The 17,998-nt window shown below is 42.7% G+C and overlaps 1 protein-coding gene and 1 long non-coding RNA gene across 2 annotated transcripts in view; one reads left to right on the forward strand and one right to left on the reverse strand.

The window, feature by feature from the left end:
• Positions 1-7,474, reverse strand: part of LOC147020247 (uncharacterized) — a 59,376-nt gene extending 51,902 nt beyond the window's left edge. Inside the window, exon 1 of the long non-coding RNA XR_015061731.1 lies at positions 7,276-7,474. This is a non-coding gene — a long non-coding RNA (uncharacterized LOC147020247). The remainder of the gene's footprint in view (positions 1-7,275) is intronic.
• On the forward strand, positions 7,227-16,875 carry C9H19orf25 (chromosome 9 C19orf25 homolog). Its single transcript, XM_085895476.1, has 2 exons — positions 7,227-7,459; positions 14,732-16,875. The coding sequence occupies exons 1-2, from the start codon at positions 7,279-7,281 to the stop codon at positions 14,932-14,934; spliced, it is 384 nt and encodes a 127-aa protein (XP_085751602.1). The 5' UTR covers positions 7,227-7,278; the 3' UTR covers positions 14,935-16,875.
• The last annotated feature ends 1,123 nt before the right edge of the window (positions 16,876-17,998 follow it).

Genomic DNA, 17,998 nt, shown 5'->3' on the forward strand with positions numbered 1-17,998 from the left:
GGATTCCACAATCGGCCAGGTAGAATCCTTCAATGATCACAAGGTGGGTTAAAAAAAAAAAATCCACATCAATACCATAAATATTTTGATGTTCTTGTACCTTTTCCAAATGTGATTGTGCACTGAATAATGACATGGAAGACCAACAAAGAACCCGAAGAAGTAAAAAGCAAAGATGAAGTTACCAGAAAGAACCTGGATAGGATTTGGGTTTCAACCGCTACTCCCCTACCCTCAAACCCATCCAGGCACAGCCAAGTGAGCTTTACAGAAAAATTTCTGCAAGAATTCAATTCTCATGAGAGAGATAGATAATGAAAGGGAGAAATGGTGAGTATAATATTTTCTTTTCTATAATTTGTTACATGCAACATTACTATATAAAGCTCTTTTTAATCACTGGGTGATGTAGAAAGCTGAAATTTTGTGCTGATGGAAAGCAGGTGAGTGACCCAAGGCACAGGGGAGTCACTGTAATTTTCCATGCCGATGGCCATCAAAGCCAATACACCAGGAAACATCACAGAACCATCAGATGACATCCGTAAATGAAAATATAAATAAATGAAAAATAAAATTCAGATCAGTGACCCGAGTCAATGGAGAAGCACTTCGTATGCTTGCACTGTGTAAGCACACCCAACTAGTACTATATAAAGGGGCCTTTTCTATGCCCTTAGCATTTTTCTCAAGAATATTATCTGGCCCTGGAGCTTTATCTGCTCTTGGATTTCCTAGCTGTTCCTTTACTTCCTCCATTCCAAATTGGATCTTCTGTAAAAGTCTCTCCTCACCACCTTCATAGATACTCAGCTGCTGGCAATTCTCCCGATTGTTCTTGTGTAACAGTTGAAGCAAAATAATGAAATGGAAAAGCAAGAAGGAACCTAAAGAAGTAAGAAGCAAAGATAGAGTCATCAGGAGGAACCTGGATAGAATTTGGGTTTCAGCCGCTACTCCCCGACTCTCAAACCCATCCAGGCACAGCCAAGTGAAGTGAGCCAGACAAAACTTTCAGCAATAATTCACTTCTGAGACAATAAAAAGGAATATAGAGTGAAAGATGAATGAGAAGAAAACACAAGAAATAGAATGAATAAAGGGAATTGGGAAAGGAACAAAGATGTCGGGAATAACCTGGACAGATAGATTTCAGCACTTACTCCCCAGGCTCAAACGCAGCATCATGTACAAGCAACCAGAGGTCTGTTTGTGGGGAAGCACAGTCCACACAGCATCAGGATATGGTACAAACGTAATAAAATGGAAGACCAAGAAGGGACCCAAAGAGGTAAAGAGCAAATATGGAGTCCTCAGGAGGAACCTGGATAAGATTTGGGTTTGAGCCGCAACTCCCCTACTTTCAAATCCATCTGTTTAATAAGCCTGCCATCTCACATTCATCACTAACCACTCTCCCGGTGCTATTCCTCAATGGACCCACACTGGTCCGAACCTGTTCCTTTCCCCTGATACACTTAAAGCAAGCCTTGCTATTATGTTTAATATTCTTATCCATGTCCTTCTCGTACTCTATTTTGGCTTGCCGAGTTATTTTCTTCACTTTCCTCTGTTTACTCCGATCGTGATATAAATCTAACTCCAGTCCTGTTATTTCAAACCTCATAAATGCTTTCTGATTCTACTTAATAGCATTCCTTATCTCACTGCTCAACCAGCCTGGTCTCTTTGTGTTTCAAGTTTTACACCTCATTGGAATGTACTGACTCTGGCACTTACCTCCCGTATCTATTACCACCCCCAGATCCTTCTCCTGTGAGACACACTCCAAAATTACCCATTGCATCCTGTAATCTCTTTTTTTATTGTTCTTTCCCATTCCTAACACCTTACACTTGCTCAGGTTAAATTCCTTCTTCCAATCATTTGCCCAATCTATACCAGTATCAATACTTTCCTGAATCTGATCACCAGCACCTCTGCTATCTACCTTTCCTCCAAGCTTTGTGTCTTCTGCAAATTTGGAAAGCTTACCCACACAATCCAAATTATTAATGAAAATAATGAATAGTCATGGTCTGAGTACTGATCCATGAGGTACCCTCTACTTACATCCTCTCAGTAAGACATCCTCCCACTCACAACCACTCTTTGCTTCCTATCACCAAGCCAGTTTGCAATTCAATTAGCTACCTGACCAGCCACTCCACAAGCCCTCACTTTGGCGAACAACCTCCGATGTGGTAGTTTATCAAATGCCTTCTTAAAGTCGAGATATACTATGTCCACTGCCTTTCCCTGGTGGTTGTCATATGGCAGTTTAGTTGCTGGGGTAGCTATCATTTCTTGAAGCACGACTGTGTCGCTGATGCAGTGCCCCTCTACCAGTACACACACTGGAACTGGTACTCATTTCGCAGACCTTGGAAGGATGACAGGCTGAGTCAACCCCCTGGTGTATTAATTCAGCGGCCGACAGGGCTTGAACTCAGGACCCTAGGATCCCAAGCCACCACCCGAACCACCGAGCCAACACCAGGCTTCCTTTCCTTCATCCACCCAATCAGACAGTGCTTCATATATCTCTAAAACATTTGTTAAACAGGAACTACCTTTGGTAAACCCATGCTGCCCTTCCTTCAATTAGTTTGTATATATTTTCATGGTTCCTCATCGGTCATTAATATCTCCCACAGCTTCCCCATAACTGAAGTCAAACTAACAGGTCTATAGTTTCCAAATCATTCTCTGGATCCTTTCTTAAATAATGGTTTTACATTTTCTACTCTCCAATCCTCCAGTACCTGTCCTGACTCCAGTGAGCTCTTGAAAATGTCTTAACATCTCGCTTACCTGCTCAGCCACCTCTCTCAATACTCTTGGGTGCATATTATCTGGACGTGGAGCCTTAACTACTCTTAGATTACCGAGCTGTTCCTTCACTTCCTCCACTCCAACCTGGATCTTCTGTAAAAGCCCTTCCTCACCTCCTCAATAGATACTCTCAGCTATTGGTAATTCTGACTGTTCTTGTGTAAAAGTTGAAGTTTAATAAGCCTGCCATCTCACTTTCATCACAAACCACTCTCTCGGTGCTATTCCTCAATGGGCCCACACTGGTCCGAACCTGTTCCTTTCCCCTGATGTACTTAAAGAAAGCCTTGCTATTATGTTTAATATTCTTAGCCATATCCTTCTCGTACTCTCTTTTGGCTTGCCGAGTTATTTCCTTAACTTGCCGAGCTGTTTATTCCGATAGTGATATGAATCTAACTCCAGTCCTGTTATTTTAAACCCAATAAATGCCTTCTGCTTCTCCTTAATAGCATTCCTTATCTCACTGCTCATCCTGTGAATCCTGGCCTCTTTCTGCTGCTAGTTTTACACCTCATTGGAATGTACTTACTCTGCACTCTACACATTTGGTCCTTAAAGGTTTCCCATTTCTCTGAGGCTGATTGTCCTGTTGTTCGTCTCACAATCTACATCACCTGACTCTCTCCTCATAACCTCAAGGTTTGCCTTCCTGAAATCTAATCGCCTTACCCTACTATCCTGAACTCTAACCGTTAAAAGAATACTTGCACACACAAAGTTATGGTCACTTGCTGCTTAATGCTCCCCTACCTCCACCTCCTCCACCATATTGGGATCGTTACTTAAAAGGTCAAACTTAAAAGGACTCCCCCTGGTGGGCTTATGTGCAAACTGGGTTAAAAATCAACCCTAGACTAAAACGAGGAAATCCTCATCTGCTCTGTCCTTTCCCTGTTCCTGGCAAGTTAAAATCCCCCATAATAATCAATACTCTTCCCTCACCACATGCCTTTTTGAATTCTTCATGTACTCCTCCTTCCTGCTCTTCCTTCACACCCAGAGCCCTATAAATGCATCCTACCAGTGTCTTACTCTGCCAGTTATTGTTTTTACAATCTCTAATCTCAACCCATACAGAATCCTCAACATTTATTCCTTCCTTAATGTCACCCCTTTCTCTTGATACAATGCTGTCCTTTACCCAGATTGCTACTCCTCCTATTCTCTCCTTCCGATCACACCAATACACCTTGTATTCCAACAGACCCCATTCCTCTTTCTGTTGCACCCTCAACACTGCCTTCTCACACTGCACCTTTACCTGCTGCACCCTAACGGCTTGCTGCACCCAAACCACTGATTTTGAAAGTCACATTAAACCAAGTCGTTGCAAAACGGATTAATTTTGGTTCCTTGAGGAAGGCGTTCAGTAGTGGGGTCCATTGTGTCCCGCCTTTTTTTGGGGGGGGTGGGTATAGCAAAACCCACAAACGTTTGTTTGCAGTACGAGACGGAATTTCAAGTGTTACCAATTGGCTAATGTTATACCAGGAACCATTTCTCATCAGCGATCTCGGATCGCAGCCCTCCAGTTTAATCTGGGTGTGGCACGACATGATGGGCCGAATAGCGCCCTCCTGCATCCAAGTTCCCTGTGCTCCCACGACAGCTTTCCTGCCATGTCACAGGTTAACTTTCAGCTCGAGTAAACGGTGGATAAAATAAATGATAAATAAATGTTTAAATATATTTGTTTTAAACATACGATATGATTCCCGACAGAATAACAAGGAAATCCAACACAGATGGAGGCTATTCAGCCCATCATGCCTGCACGAACACCACACCAACCCAAGATCCAAGAGAGCAAATGCAAAAAAAAAGTTTTAATTAATGAAAAAATAAAAAAATTTGCATTTTTTTTGTGTTGTAATTATTTATTTATTTTCTTCCCCTCGGAGAGGGGCATGGGCTTGGTTAAAAACACATCAACCACACAACCCCCTTAACAAGACCCCCACCAACAGCACTCCAAACACAATCACCCATAAATACTCAAACTACCTGAAAGTCTTCACATCCCGACACCCCTCGATCTCCATAACTTCCAGGTACCGATCTAATTCTAATTTAAACGTGTCTCCTTTTTCTGCTGCCACCACCTTTCCAGGGAGACCATTCCATGCATTAACTACTCTCTTGAGTGAAAGTCCCCTGCCTTACGACTGCCTTAACTTTCTTCCTTACTCTCAGGTGATGGCCCCTGGTTCTGTCACTCTACTCTGTTGAATCATTCATCTGCACTTATTTTATCGATACCTTTCATTATCTTAAACATGTCCATCATATCTCCTCGTAACCGTGTTATTTCTCGGTATAAAGCCCTGTCTCCTTCACTCACTCCTCATAGCTGAGTCCAGCTTGGCCCGGAATCAATCCATTAGCCCTGCGTCAAACCCTCTTTATGGCATCTATGTCCTTCCGGAACTGTGGTAACCAAAACTGCGCACAATATTCTGGATGTGCCCTCATTAAATTCCTGTACAATGTTATCACTACCTCTTTTGATTTATAAATGATCCCCCTCCGAATACAACCTAAAACCCTATTTGCTCCACCTATAGCTGCCTGGCACTGTGCTGCTTGCTTACTTCCCGTATCTAATCCCACCCCCAGATCCTTCTCCTGTGAGACGCACTCCCAAATTACCCCTTGCATCCTGTAATCTCTATTTTCATTGTTCTTTCCCATACCCAACACCTTACACTTGCTCAGGTTAAATTCCATCTGCCAATCATTTGCCCAATCTATACAAGTATCAATACTTTCCTGTATCTGATCACCACCACCTCTGCTATCCACCTTTCCTCCAAGCTTTGGTCATCTGCAAATTTGGAAAGCTTACCCACACTATCCAAATTATTAATGTAAATAATGAATCGTTATGGTCCGAGTACTGATCCCTGAGTTACCCTCCACTTACATCCTCTCAGTAAGACATCCTCCCACTCACAGCCACTCTTTGCTTCCTATCACAAAGCCAGTTTGCAATCCAATTAGCTACCTGACCAGCCACTCCACAAGCCCTCACTTTGGCGAACAACCTCCGATGTGGTAGTTTATCAAATGCCTTCTTAAAGTCGAGATATACTATGTCCACTGCCTTTCCCTGGTGGTGGTCGTATGGCAGCTTAGCTGCCGGGGTAGCTATCATTTCTTGAAGCGTTACTGTGTTGCTGATGCAGTGCCCCTCTACCAGTACACACACTGGAACCGGTACTCATTTCGCCGACCTTGGAAGGATGACAGGCTGAGTCAACCCCCTGGTGTATTAATTCAGTGGCCGACGGGGCTTGAACTCAGGACCTTTTGGATCCCAAGCCACCACCTGAACCACTGAGCCAACACCAGGCTGCCTTTCCTTCATCCACCCAATCAGACAGTGCTTCATAGATCTCTAAAACATTTGTTAAACAGGAACGACCTTTGGTAAACCCATGCTGAGCTACCTTCAATTAGTTTGTATTTATTTTCATGGTTCCTCATCAGTCATTAATTAATATCTCCCAGTCCTGTTATTTTAAACCCAATAAATGCCTTCTGCTTCTCCTTAATAGCATTCCTTATCTCACTGCTCATCCTGTGAATCCTGGCCTCTTTCTGCTTCTAGTTTTACACCTCATTGGAATGTACTTACTCTGCACTCTACACATTTGGTCCTTAAAGGTTTCCCATTTCTCTGATGCTGATTGTCCTGTTGTTAGAATCTCCCAATCTGCATCACCTCAAGGTTTGCCTTCCTGAAATTAAATAGCCTTACCCTACTATCCTGAACTGTATCCCTTAACAGAATCCTTGCACACACAATGTTATGGTCACTTGTTCCTTAATGCTCCCCGACCTCCACCACCTGCACCATATTAGGATCATTACTTAACAGGAGGTCGAACACTGCACTCCCCCTAGTGGGCTTATCGACAAACTGGGTTGAAAAGCAATCCTGGACTAAAACTAAGAAATCCTCATCCGCTCTGCCCTTTCCCTGTTCCTGGACCCAATCTATCCCTGGCAAGTTAAAATCCCCCATAATAATCAATACTCTTCCCTCACCACATGCCTTTTTGAATTCTTCATGTACTCCTCTTTCCTGCTCTTCCTTCACACCCAGAGCCCTATAAATGCATCGAAGAATGTTTTCTGTGAGTAAATTGGGTGAAAGAGAAGGAAAACCCAGGAAGTTCACAAACATGGAAGCTTCCCCGATAATAGGGAGTATATATATATCTTTTCAAGTTTTCGCTCTTTGGATGCTTCCTTCCTTTTTACATCGCCTTTTTCACGACTTAAAATGTAATAAGAAACAAAGCTTATTTTAAAACACAGACATGTAAACAACAGAATTTTTTTTTTAATTTTCCTTTCATGAATTGCTGCGGCCTAGTACTTCACGGGAGGCGCTAGTCGATTCCGAGAATCAGCGCGCGCGCGCGATCTTACGTCATGGTTCTGAGAGGAAAGAAGAGCGTCCTGCCCAGCCGTCCCGCAGCTCCGAGTGTGCAGGACATGATCGATGACGTCAATGCTGCTGCACCCGACGATCCTGTTTTCTGTCCGGCTGAGGAGATCGCGGGTCTCTCGATGCGCCCGACGGACCTTGCTGGAATCCCCACTTCCAGTTCAGGTCGCGATTGTTTCATTCGTAAATCGAACTGTTCACGTATTTACATGTTTACCTCAGTTGTTTGATTAATTTCCGAGCGTCCTGCTGTGTACAGCTTTGATTCAGTGAAAGGTTTATATTTTAAAACGATCAACTGAAAAATAAATAATAATAAATAAATAAATAAATAAAAACAAGCCGGGAGGCGACGATGGTTCGCAGGAATTATTGAGGAAGCCCTACGGTAAAAACCTATCTCTTCCGTCAAAATTGACCAAATCAAATGGGATTTTTTTATATGTTGTACTTATGGACATTACGCACAGCTTCTAGGAAATTAAATTGCGAGAAAAAAAGAAATAATAATAAATAAATAAAAATTTCAAGTGGGCGTGGCTCCGCCCACAAGGGGCGTGGGATACCCCTCGTACAACAAGGATAAATGTGTCCAAGAGCAACATCCTAAAGGTTTTGTCGGCTAAAAAATAAAAAAAAATTAAAAAAAACAACTTCCGATATTTCGTCACGTGCCTTGATTAAGCCAATAGCGAGACCCGTCATAATGTATTTACATATTTACGATATATCGTGTATTTACGAAATAAATAATGTATTTACGAAATTACAATACGATAAATGGAATAATCTTTAAATAGTAACGTGAAATTTTCGAAACTTTAAAGCAAATGTCCGAATCTATTTATAAGTTCATGATAGACGCTCTCAAAAGGCACCGTCTATGTGAGGATGTGTACATGTGCTCAGTATTTAAGGAGATCCGGATCTTGTATATACAAGAGCCGAGTCCTGGAGGTTAAGGTTTTGTCTTCACAAGAAGAAGAAGAAGAAGAAGAAGAAGAAGAAGAAGAACAACAACAACGCCGCCGAGCTCTCTATGAGCAGCGTTCGCTACGTGAGACGCTGCTAAAAAGACACAACTAGACAATGATATCTAGCTTGTGTCCAAGTTTCATCAAGATCGCATCAAACGTCACGGAGCTATGCTCTGGAGAGAGTCACAAACAGACAGACAGACACACAGACACAACAAAAATAGTGGTCACTGCTGGCGCCCGCGAACCAAAACGATTGGTCGTAGTTTGTGTAATCTGAATGGCAGAAGCAGATGGTAAACAGTTTTGAGAGGCATTTTTACATATTACGTATGCTAGTCGGCAAGGTAGTCATGGAAGACAAACTAATTTGATCGGAACTGTTGAAGGCATTGCAAACTACAAGGGCACTCGGTAGAGCGCGTACCTCAACCGCGCAATACCTGATCCACGAGAACATATCGGGCACAATACATTTTTGAGATATCGTGCTTCATGTCGGTTTGGCCTGATCTCTCAATGGTGAAGAATCACTTTAAAAATTATCGGATCCGGATCTTCACCAAAATTGAATCAATTCTTCCTTGTCTCACACCCAACTTGTCCACCAAGTTTTGTCCGAATAAGTCCACAAGTTTTTGAGATATCGTGCTATATCTCATTTTTGGCCTGATCTCTCGATGGTGAAGAATCACTTAAAAAATTCTCTTAGTCGGATCCAGATCTTCATCAAAATCTAATCAGTTTGTCCTTGTCACACACCAAACATGTCCACAAAATTTCATCCGGATCTGTCCACAACCTTTTGAGATATCCTGTACACAAACAAACAAACAAACAAACAAATGAAACTGCTCGTTGAGCAAGGAATTGCCGGAATAACTTTGTCATATCTCCATGATTTCTGAAAAAACAAAAACCTGGAAATCAATTCGATTCTTATAAGTCGATAGTGCTACTGTTTAATGAGTTACAGCACTTAGTTTGGTCATGATCATAACATGGAAGTCAATCGGACTTGAAATGGCGTTTTTATCGCAATTTGAAAGTTTTGACCCGACCCCCCCTGACATTCGACCCCCGACCGCTAAGAAGGGTGTTGGAGTGACACCCCAATGAGACATATGGTTGGATGCAGAATTGGAAGATGCACATTTTGGGTTTGGTTTGAAGTTGATTCGACCATTTTGGCGGACGTTATTGCAAAAATAAGAATTTCGGTTTTTCGGTGACCTTGACCTTGACCTTTGACCGAGATTCACCAAAAACGACAAGTGTCTAAGTTGGACCATGGCCGACGTCTGTACCCAGTTTGGTCATGATCGCTGAAACGGTGTGGCTGCTACAGGGAAACAAACACACAAACAAACACAGAAACAGACACACAGACACACAGAATGACACACACAACCGACCAACATAGTTGCTGAAATCCGAAGGATTCCGGCAATTAACAGACAGAAAGGGGTGAAAACATCACCTTCACCTTCGGTGGTGGACGTAACAATGAAATACCATCTTTATTCCATGGAAAAGCACATACAAAAACTAGAGAGTTCATAGAACACATTACTCGACGGTCTACGCAGTCTTGAGGAAAAAGGACATGGGAAGGGTCTTTTCAACTCTTGCTTTGCGTTTCCGAGCACGCTCTATATTTCCTACCAAGCTGTGATTTTGTTTTTTGTCTGAATCTCGATATTCCCCAATGCTGAGAATGTGAGCGGAAAATTTGATTGGTCAACATGGTGCATTGTTAGAGTAATGGTTGGTTAGAATAGAGCGTCGGCTCCGAGTCTGGGCAGTTCAAACCCTGGGCGATTCCTACTAAAAGCTCTAAAAATGGTACGTGCTGCTTTCTTGCTTGATGTTTGCGTTTATAACGTTGAGAGCACGGATAAGCCCCAAAGGTTGGCATCCATAGAGAGGAGGAAATTCCTCCTCACAAAATGCCCCACTGCGTGCGGTGAGAAAGGTGATGCCGTTGTGACGTCGCTGATACCCAAGGTGCCCTGGGAAGTGACGGCACCTTCCCATATCTCAGTGTCTGCGCTTGTCTCGTCTAACAGCTTGTGTTGTGTCGTGTATGTTTGTCTACGTCCATGAGTGTGTGCATGGCAGCTCCATTAACGAGCTTTAGATCATGTTTAAAAAAAAACAATAAGTACGGCAAAACTGGAGGTTTCTGGAAGTGTCAATAAGGTTATTTGTTTTCTACAATGTTCACATATATTGTTAAATTTCAATAAAATAAAAGTTTTAAAGTCTGTAGAACAAAAAAAACCTTTTTAGGAAGTTTACCACCATTGATTGACCGTCTTTTACACCACCGTATTTAAAATGTTAAATTACTTATTCGTGCCTGTTGTTTGTGTCCTTTATGACATCCCTCAGCCTGGTGTTAGCTTAGTGGTTCGGGTGGTGGCTTGGGATCCTAGGGTCCGAGTTCAAGCCCCGTTGGGCCGCTGAATTAAAATACACCAGGAGGTTGACTCAGCCTGTCATCCTTCCGAGGTTGGCAAAATGAGCACCAGTGTACTGGTAAGGGGGACACTGCATCAGCAGCATAGCCGCGTCCCAACCAATGATGCAACCAGCAGCCACAGGCTGCACTCGGTAGAGAGAGATGACATCCCTAAAAACAGTAAGTTTCCTATTTGGAATGATTTTCAATTTAGTTGGACTGCCAGACAGGCAGACAGACTAAATAAATTATCTCACTCCTCTCTGCACTTGGGACGAGATTCCGTACAATTTACCAAATTCAGAGCCAAAGTACTGCTAAATTTCAGGTCCTTGTTCTGATTTGTGTTCTACAGTGTTAAAAAAATCAATTCAATTGAAATTGGGTAGAGTTGCAGACAGACAGATAGAGTAAACGGAATGCTTAATCCCGCTTTCACACATGCGGGTTAAAAAAAACAGATTGCATCCACGGCAGTGGGAAAATGTCACGAGGGTGAAGCCCATTGAGAGAAAATCATCTTCTTCTCCATTGTTGTTGCAAATCTCAATCCAGCTATAAACTGTCACCATGGTGTTTCACATGCAAGATGATGTATCAAAGTGTACATCCTCATCGTCCATTAGAAGGATGTTAAACTGGAAGACCTATCTGTCACCACTTGGGGCGTGTATGTGCCGTTAAAGATCCCACGGTGTCATTCCTGAAGAGTAGACGAGTTATCGCCGGTGTCATATAGAATTCTGACCCCATGGAAATCTGACCCCCGGGTCACTTTTCTATATAGAATTGTGACCCACGGGTCACTTCTCTAGTACTGTATAGAAAACTGACCCGCCCCATAGAATTTTGACCCCCCTATATGAAATATTAAATTTTGTTAATAAAAATGTTCTACTATATTTATTGCTATATAATATGACCCCATGATTATTTCTATGATATTGTTGTGGTTGACGAAATTCGCAAACCACCATTCAGGTCCCGTAGGTGAGATATCTCTGTAAGTATATGTGTAGTTAGCCCAAACCCGTTGTTTAGAGGGAATAAATGTCATTCATTCGGGCTGCGACCCTTTTAGATAGCCGTTTTTCTTTTACTATCTTTATTTTGGACCAACCACCATTACTACCACCACAACCACCACCAACCGCATCTCGACAACCACAGCCACCTTCTCCAGAACCGCCTTCACAACATCCACCTTCTCCACAACCGCTTTCACACACCAACCACCAACCGCAACGCCGCTTCACAACAACAACAACGCCAACAGCCACGACCTTTACCGTCACATCTCGCTCTCGTAACCATCGCATCGCCGCCATCCCGCGCCGCTTGTGGGCGCCGATACTGGACTCGTACAGGGCGCGCACCGAGCAGCGGGTGCAAAAACACCAGCCTTTCCGAGAAATCGGATCAAGAATGATTCACGCCCACTTCTGTTCCGTCCTATCAGCGAGCGTGGGGCGATTTGGCCCCGCCTCCAGGCGCGTCGGAGTATAATCGCTATATGCAGATTCGCGGATCAAGAATGATTCACGCCCACTTTTCCTCTGTCCAATGGGGAGCGTGGCTCCGCCCCCGAGCCGTTCCTGATCCAAAAATCTGCATATGATTTCTCCTGTCGCACTATAAAGCGCCGAGCGCGGAGCGAATCAGTGCAGTTGGAGGGAGTTGAGAAGAGGAGGCAGTTGGGAAGAGTTGAAGAGTTGAGAAGAGGAAAGAGTTGGAGAGTTGTGGCGGCGGCGAAATCAGTCGGGAGAGTGTCTGTCGGGGTCCGGAGAGGCTGGAGAAGCCAAGAATCTTTGTGGAGGTCGGCGCTCGTGTCAGAGTCGGGGAGCTGCGGAGAGGGGAGGCCGGTAACGCGGCCGAGGTCGCAGTGGAGTGGCTTGTCGCGGGACCCAAGCCAGCCAGATATCCTCTTTCCCCCGAGCATCAACAACCCCCTCCTGTTTCCCCCCGCGCTGAGATAGTGTGAGAAGGGGGCCCCGTTCTCACCCCATTCCAGGCAGTGCCAGCGAGGCCCGCGGAGTCGGGGCACCGCCGCCATTTTGCGGCTCATCACCAGACGGGTAGGCTTGACGCGGTCTCGGCCCCAGGCCCGTCTGCCCCCTCATCGTTGAGGGTGGCCCCTTCCTTTTTCTTTTGCTTTGAGTATATGTGTTGTCGGCGCCGTCTGTGAAGTAAAACTGTATAAGTGTTGCCGTGTGCTCGCATAGTCGGTAGTAGATCTGCATTGTGTTTCTCTTTTACATTTGCTTTTTGTGTATAATTGTTGTGTTACTTTTACATTTGCTTTTGGTGCATAATTGTTGTGATTGTATATGTGTGCTTTCCGTTTGCCGCGGAATAAATGTGCTTTATGTTGAACTGTTTTTCCCGTTTCGCTTCGTCTTTTCTTTTATTGAATCTCCATCTTACTTCACGTAAAGGGTTGGTCGTGGGCTAAAAACTCCCAATAATTAATCGAACCGTCGAGGTTGACGATAACACCGCTCGGTTATCCCGATAGTACGGAACGGGTCGCTTAAAGTGGCCCGTGTCCGAAGTCGACCTGCGGCGAGGTGCGATCGCCCGGTCTACCCTCCGTGTGGGTACTTAGGTAGGTCGAATTTGGCGAGCAACCCTATCCCACGCGGGGGGCCGATTGGCACGATCGTGGTGAGGCCGAAAGGCCCACCCGTGACTAGTTCCCGGCGTTAGTCCGAGAGGGTCACGACGGGATTGTCCGTCCGGTGGGCGACGTGCCGCGATTCGAGTTACGTGGCCGCTCGCACGCCGGCGGGCGCGAACCCGCAACAATATATTATGTATTATATTAGTTATATGTAATGTTTTGTGACCTGGGTTACTTTTCCATGCTATAGAATATTGACCCCATGATTATTTCTATGTTATATTAACATAAATATAATGACCAAGTATTTCAGTGTAAATATTGTGAAATACCATGTGTTTGTAAATAAAATTATTATTTTCATTAACATGATTAATGTGTTTTAATTTTTATTTGTTTAAATAAAATTTGTATACATTTTTTTAGAATTAATGGGGGGTGGGTCACTTTTCCATAGGGGGCGTCAGAATTCTATAATAGAAAAGTGACCCGGGGGTCACTTTTCCATGGGGGTCACTTTTCTATCTGACACCGGCACTCCGAACAAATTACAATTCCTTCCACAGTCGAACGCCATGTCCGACCAGCGGTTCCAGATATACCTGAGCAAGAATTGCTCCCCCTGGCTGACCCTGCAACATGGGCAGAATTGGGGCTGTTAAAGAAGAAGTAGAAAATGAGATGAGGATTCCCTGTGTACTCAGATACTCAGCAAAATAAAATAAAATAAATATATACTGGATGTATTTTTTGCAATTCTGGTTAAGGCCTATATTTGGTACGTGATTCATATGAAATATTCATCGATCTTAATCAGAGTTTACAGTATCAACTATCCTGTACTGCAACAAATACACCACTGTGTGGATCACGTGGGATGCATTTATGTCAAACTCTAAACTACTGGGTACCCGTGACATCATCTTTGTAATATCACTTGGGTGGGTAGGCAGGTAGTCAAGGAGGAATTTCCCCCCTCCCCATGGATGCAAGCCTATGGAGTTTATCTGTGCTCTATCCTGCAAATGCTGTGTCCTTTACAATCTTTGGCATGACTCGGGTGAGGTTCAAACTGTCGACCTCCCAGACTCAGAGCGGACGCTCTAATCGTTACATCATCGAGTCTGGTTATGGTTTATTTGTAATGGATGTTTACAAATGAGGGTTATTTCTGCAATACCCCAATTATCTTCATGGTCATGAGGTATATCAGATGAGAATGGAAGTATGTTTCCTGAATACCATGTGGAGGCAGCTCAAACTGATTTTATTGACTCGCTTTCACATAACTAGCAAAAGTACGACAGCATGTCCACCATGCTGCAAATATATTTCATTTTCATGAAATCCCTACCTGTTTTTTTTTTGGGTTGCAGGTGTGGGAGGAGATGGTGTGGATGTGGACCAAAGTGAGATTTTGGAGTGCTTTGCAAGTGCTCGCAGGATGGTGCTGGTGTCGCAGAATTTGCAGAGAGCTGGAACTGTTATTGAAACGAAGAGGAAAGATCTAGAGTCTATTGCAATGGAAGTGGAAAATATCACGGCGGACCTGTGGAATAGGACACTGCATGGCAGCTGAGATTTGAGATCTCATTACAAACTGATAATTTCCAGGGCATGCCACCAAGGTCTTGATTCGTTTGAAGAAATAAATGTAAATGATCAGTGGAAGTTTTTATTTCTTTTTCTTTTTCAGAAGATTTCATGTAAAGCTTAGAACTTTAACTACAGTTTGTCAATCACCTTATACATTTTAAAAACAATTGGATGACATGTGTCAATGTTATGCATTGTGTATATAAACATTATCAGTCTGTTGTTTGACACTTCATACAAATAATTTGGAGAAATGTGATATTTGCTTGAAGGACTTTTACACTTTTTACCTCTGCCACTGAAGGTGGACGGGGGTTATGTTCTATTTTCACCCCTGTTTGTTCGTTTGTCTGTGAGCAGGACATCTCAAAAGGTTGTGGACGGATTCAGATGGAACTTGGTGGACAGGTTGGGTGTGTGACAAGTACAAATTGATGAGATTTTTGTGACGATCTAGTTCCGGGATACTGGAATTTTCAAATTGATTCTTCATCATTTTAAGATGGAGCCAAAAAATGATATACAGCACGATATCTCTAAAAGTTATGGAGAAGTTGGGTGTGTGACAATGAAGAATTGATTCAGTTTTGGTGAAGATCCAAATCTGGATATGAGAATTTTTTAATTAAAAAAAAAGATTCTTCACCATTGAGAGGTGGGGGCAAAAACGATATGTACTGCATAGCATGATATTTAAAGTAGTTATGGACGGATTATGACAAATTTAGGTGACAAGAACAAGCCGATTAGATTTTGGTTCAGGTCCGTATCCAGATGCGGCCGATCAATGGGGTACAAAAGGTAAACTGTTCAGCCTGGCAGAGGTATGCACTCCACTGAGTGTCGTTCTATTTCTCTTTTCGATGACCAGGACGTTTTTTAAATATTGTTCTTTTTTGGTTTGTTGTAACCAGATCACGGAAGCAGAAACTCAAGAATTATCTAATTCGGGCAGGTTCATATCTGATATCTATGTATCAGCCACCATTGTCAGTCCACTATTTGATGAAAGCCTCAGCATGGTCAAGCCAAATGTCCTGGTTCCTAGTCTTCTCGTTCTAACATTTGTCGAGCTAATCTCTCACTTGGGTTGCCTTCCTTGATTCCTTTCCTCCTCCATTGGTCTCCATATGTCATGATTGGTCTCCATCTACATATGCTGCACAATAATAAGGAGAGGGTATTGCGTTCGCGTCCGTCCATCTGTCTGTTTTTGTTCGCACAGAACTTTTGTTTTTTCTCCACAGTCGCTTGTCTGATTGAGACGAAATTTTCACGATAGGTGCGACTACTCATGTATAATGTTTTAATGATAATTATGACGTCATAGGTCATGTAGTGTGATAGCCATGTTGGATAAACTTTGGACCTCTATCTCTGAAACTGCAACAAGGAAAAAATTGAAACATGGCAACTACTCCTCATGGGGAATAAGTATGATTTTATTTTTTTATGATGTCATAGGTGCCTTTATTGTGACGTCTTAATTGCATATGTAGAACGCTACATCTGATCAGCAGGAAAATTTTTGAGGGTCATCTAGGGATAAAATGGTCAACAGAAAAACAATTGTTGATGTCATTGGTCACTTGATTCGACAGCCAGATTGTTTTTTTTTCTTCAAAAACTCAAATCTTCTTCTCTGAAGTGGCTAAACAGATCGAGGCAAAACTTTACATGTATGACCGCCTATTCATGAGGAACAAAGGGTTCACACATATGATGTCATAGGTCATATGGTTTGGCAGTCATATTGGATTTACCTGAAAACTTATAAAAATCTTCTCCAGAACGGCTGGCCAGATTGAGGAGAAACTTCACACAAATGTTCCCCAAGCCTTGGGTGTACAAGTTTCTGAAGGAATAATTGATAGGTCATATGGTTTGACAGCCACATTGGATCAAATAAAAATATTAAATCATGTTTTTTTTTCTGGAACCGTTTAATCAATCAATGTGAAACTTCACAATTATAACCTAGTGGTGATGGGGAATACATGTTTTAATTTTCAACTTGATGGGACACATGGTCTGGCAGCTGGAATTTTTTTTTTGATCTGGGTTCTTTTTGATTTCAAAAAGGCTCACTTGGCTGTGCCTGGATGGGTTGAGGGTAGAGGAGTAGCAGCTGAACTGCAAATTCTATCTAGGTTCCTCCTGATGACTTCAACTTTTGTTTTTACTTGTTCGGGTTACTACTGATTACTCCAATGCAGGACTGCACCTATTTGGTCTTCCATTTGATTTGAATTGAATTTATTTTAATCCCATTCTAAACACCACACAAAACAAGTTCTGGCAGTGGTCTGCAATCTCTGATTGCTCTTTTTAGTTGGCTGATGTTTTGCTCAAGAGTTCATATTTGCTCGTGAGCTAATTTGCACACATAAAACCACTTCAGGTAGGTTCAGTATGGCATATACAGGGTGTCCCAAAAGTCTGGATCCATAGGAAAATACACTATTTACACTTAATTTACACTGAAGACTCAAAAAAACAATTTATACTGAAGCGTGAGGATGACCACTACGAAGTCGATCAGCAACACTCCCAGTATCTTTAAAATGTAACAACACTTTGTTGACGAATCTTTGAGTTGGCTTTGGCTTCTCAGTATGTTTTTCATGAAATAACACACAAGCCTCCCTCAGCTTATTCCAGAAACGTGTAATAACACCAACTCCACCTTCTCGTGATTGGTATAGTTAGTCATCAGGGTTGTTTCATTTCTGAAGTTAGGTGAAACAGACATTATAAATGTTTTTTAACTTTTAGAATAAAATGCCTAGATTTCCTTTGGGTCCAGACATCTGGAACACCCTGAATATATATATATATATATATATATATATATATATATATATATATATATATATATATATATATATATATATATATATATATATATATATATATTTACGCGGTTGCGACGGCCACGCATGACCGCTTCAGCCCAAACGCAGTCGCGCGCGCCCGCCGAAAGCCGGAATTCAGTCGTAACCTTCCGGATAACCCCGAAAACCCGCTATGGGTGCCTTAACGCACCA

The sequence above is a fragment of the Eptatretus burgeri genome, chromosome 9, assembly GCF_056783735.1.
Source record: "Eptatretus burgeri isolate ZD-2024b chromosome 9, Ebu_testis_v1, whole genome shotgun sequence".
Classification (NCBI taxonomy): domain Eukaryota; kingdom Metazoa; phylum Chordata; class Myxini; order Myxiniformes; family Myxinidae; genus Eptatretus; species Eptatretus burgeri.

Bases quoted from the DNA above. Each gene is read 5' to 3' on its own strand.
- C9H19orf25 (XM_085895476.1), top strand. From the start codon at position 7,279: ATGGTTCTGAGAGGAAAGAAGAGCGTCCTGCCCAGCCGTCCCGCAGCT. The intron at 7,460-14,731 runs GTCGCGATTGTT...TTTGGGTTGCAG, and splicing joins AATCCCCACTTCCAGTTCAG to GTGTGGGAGGAGATGGTGTG.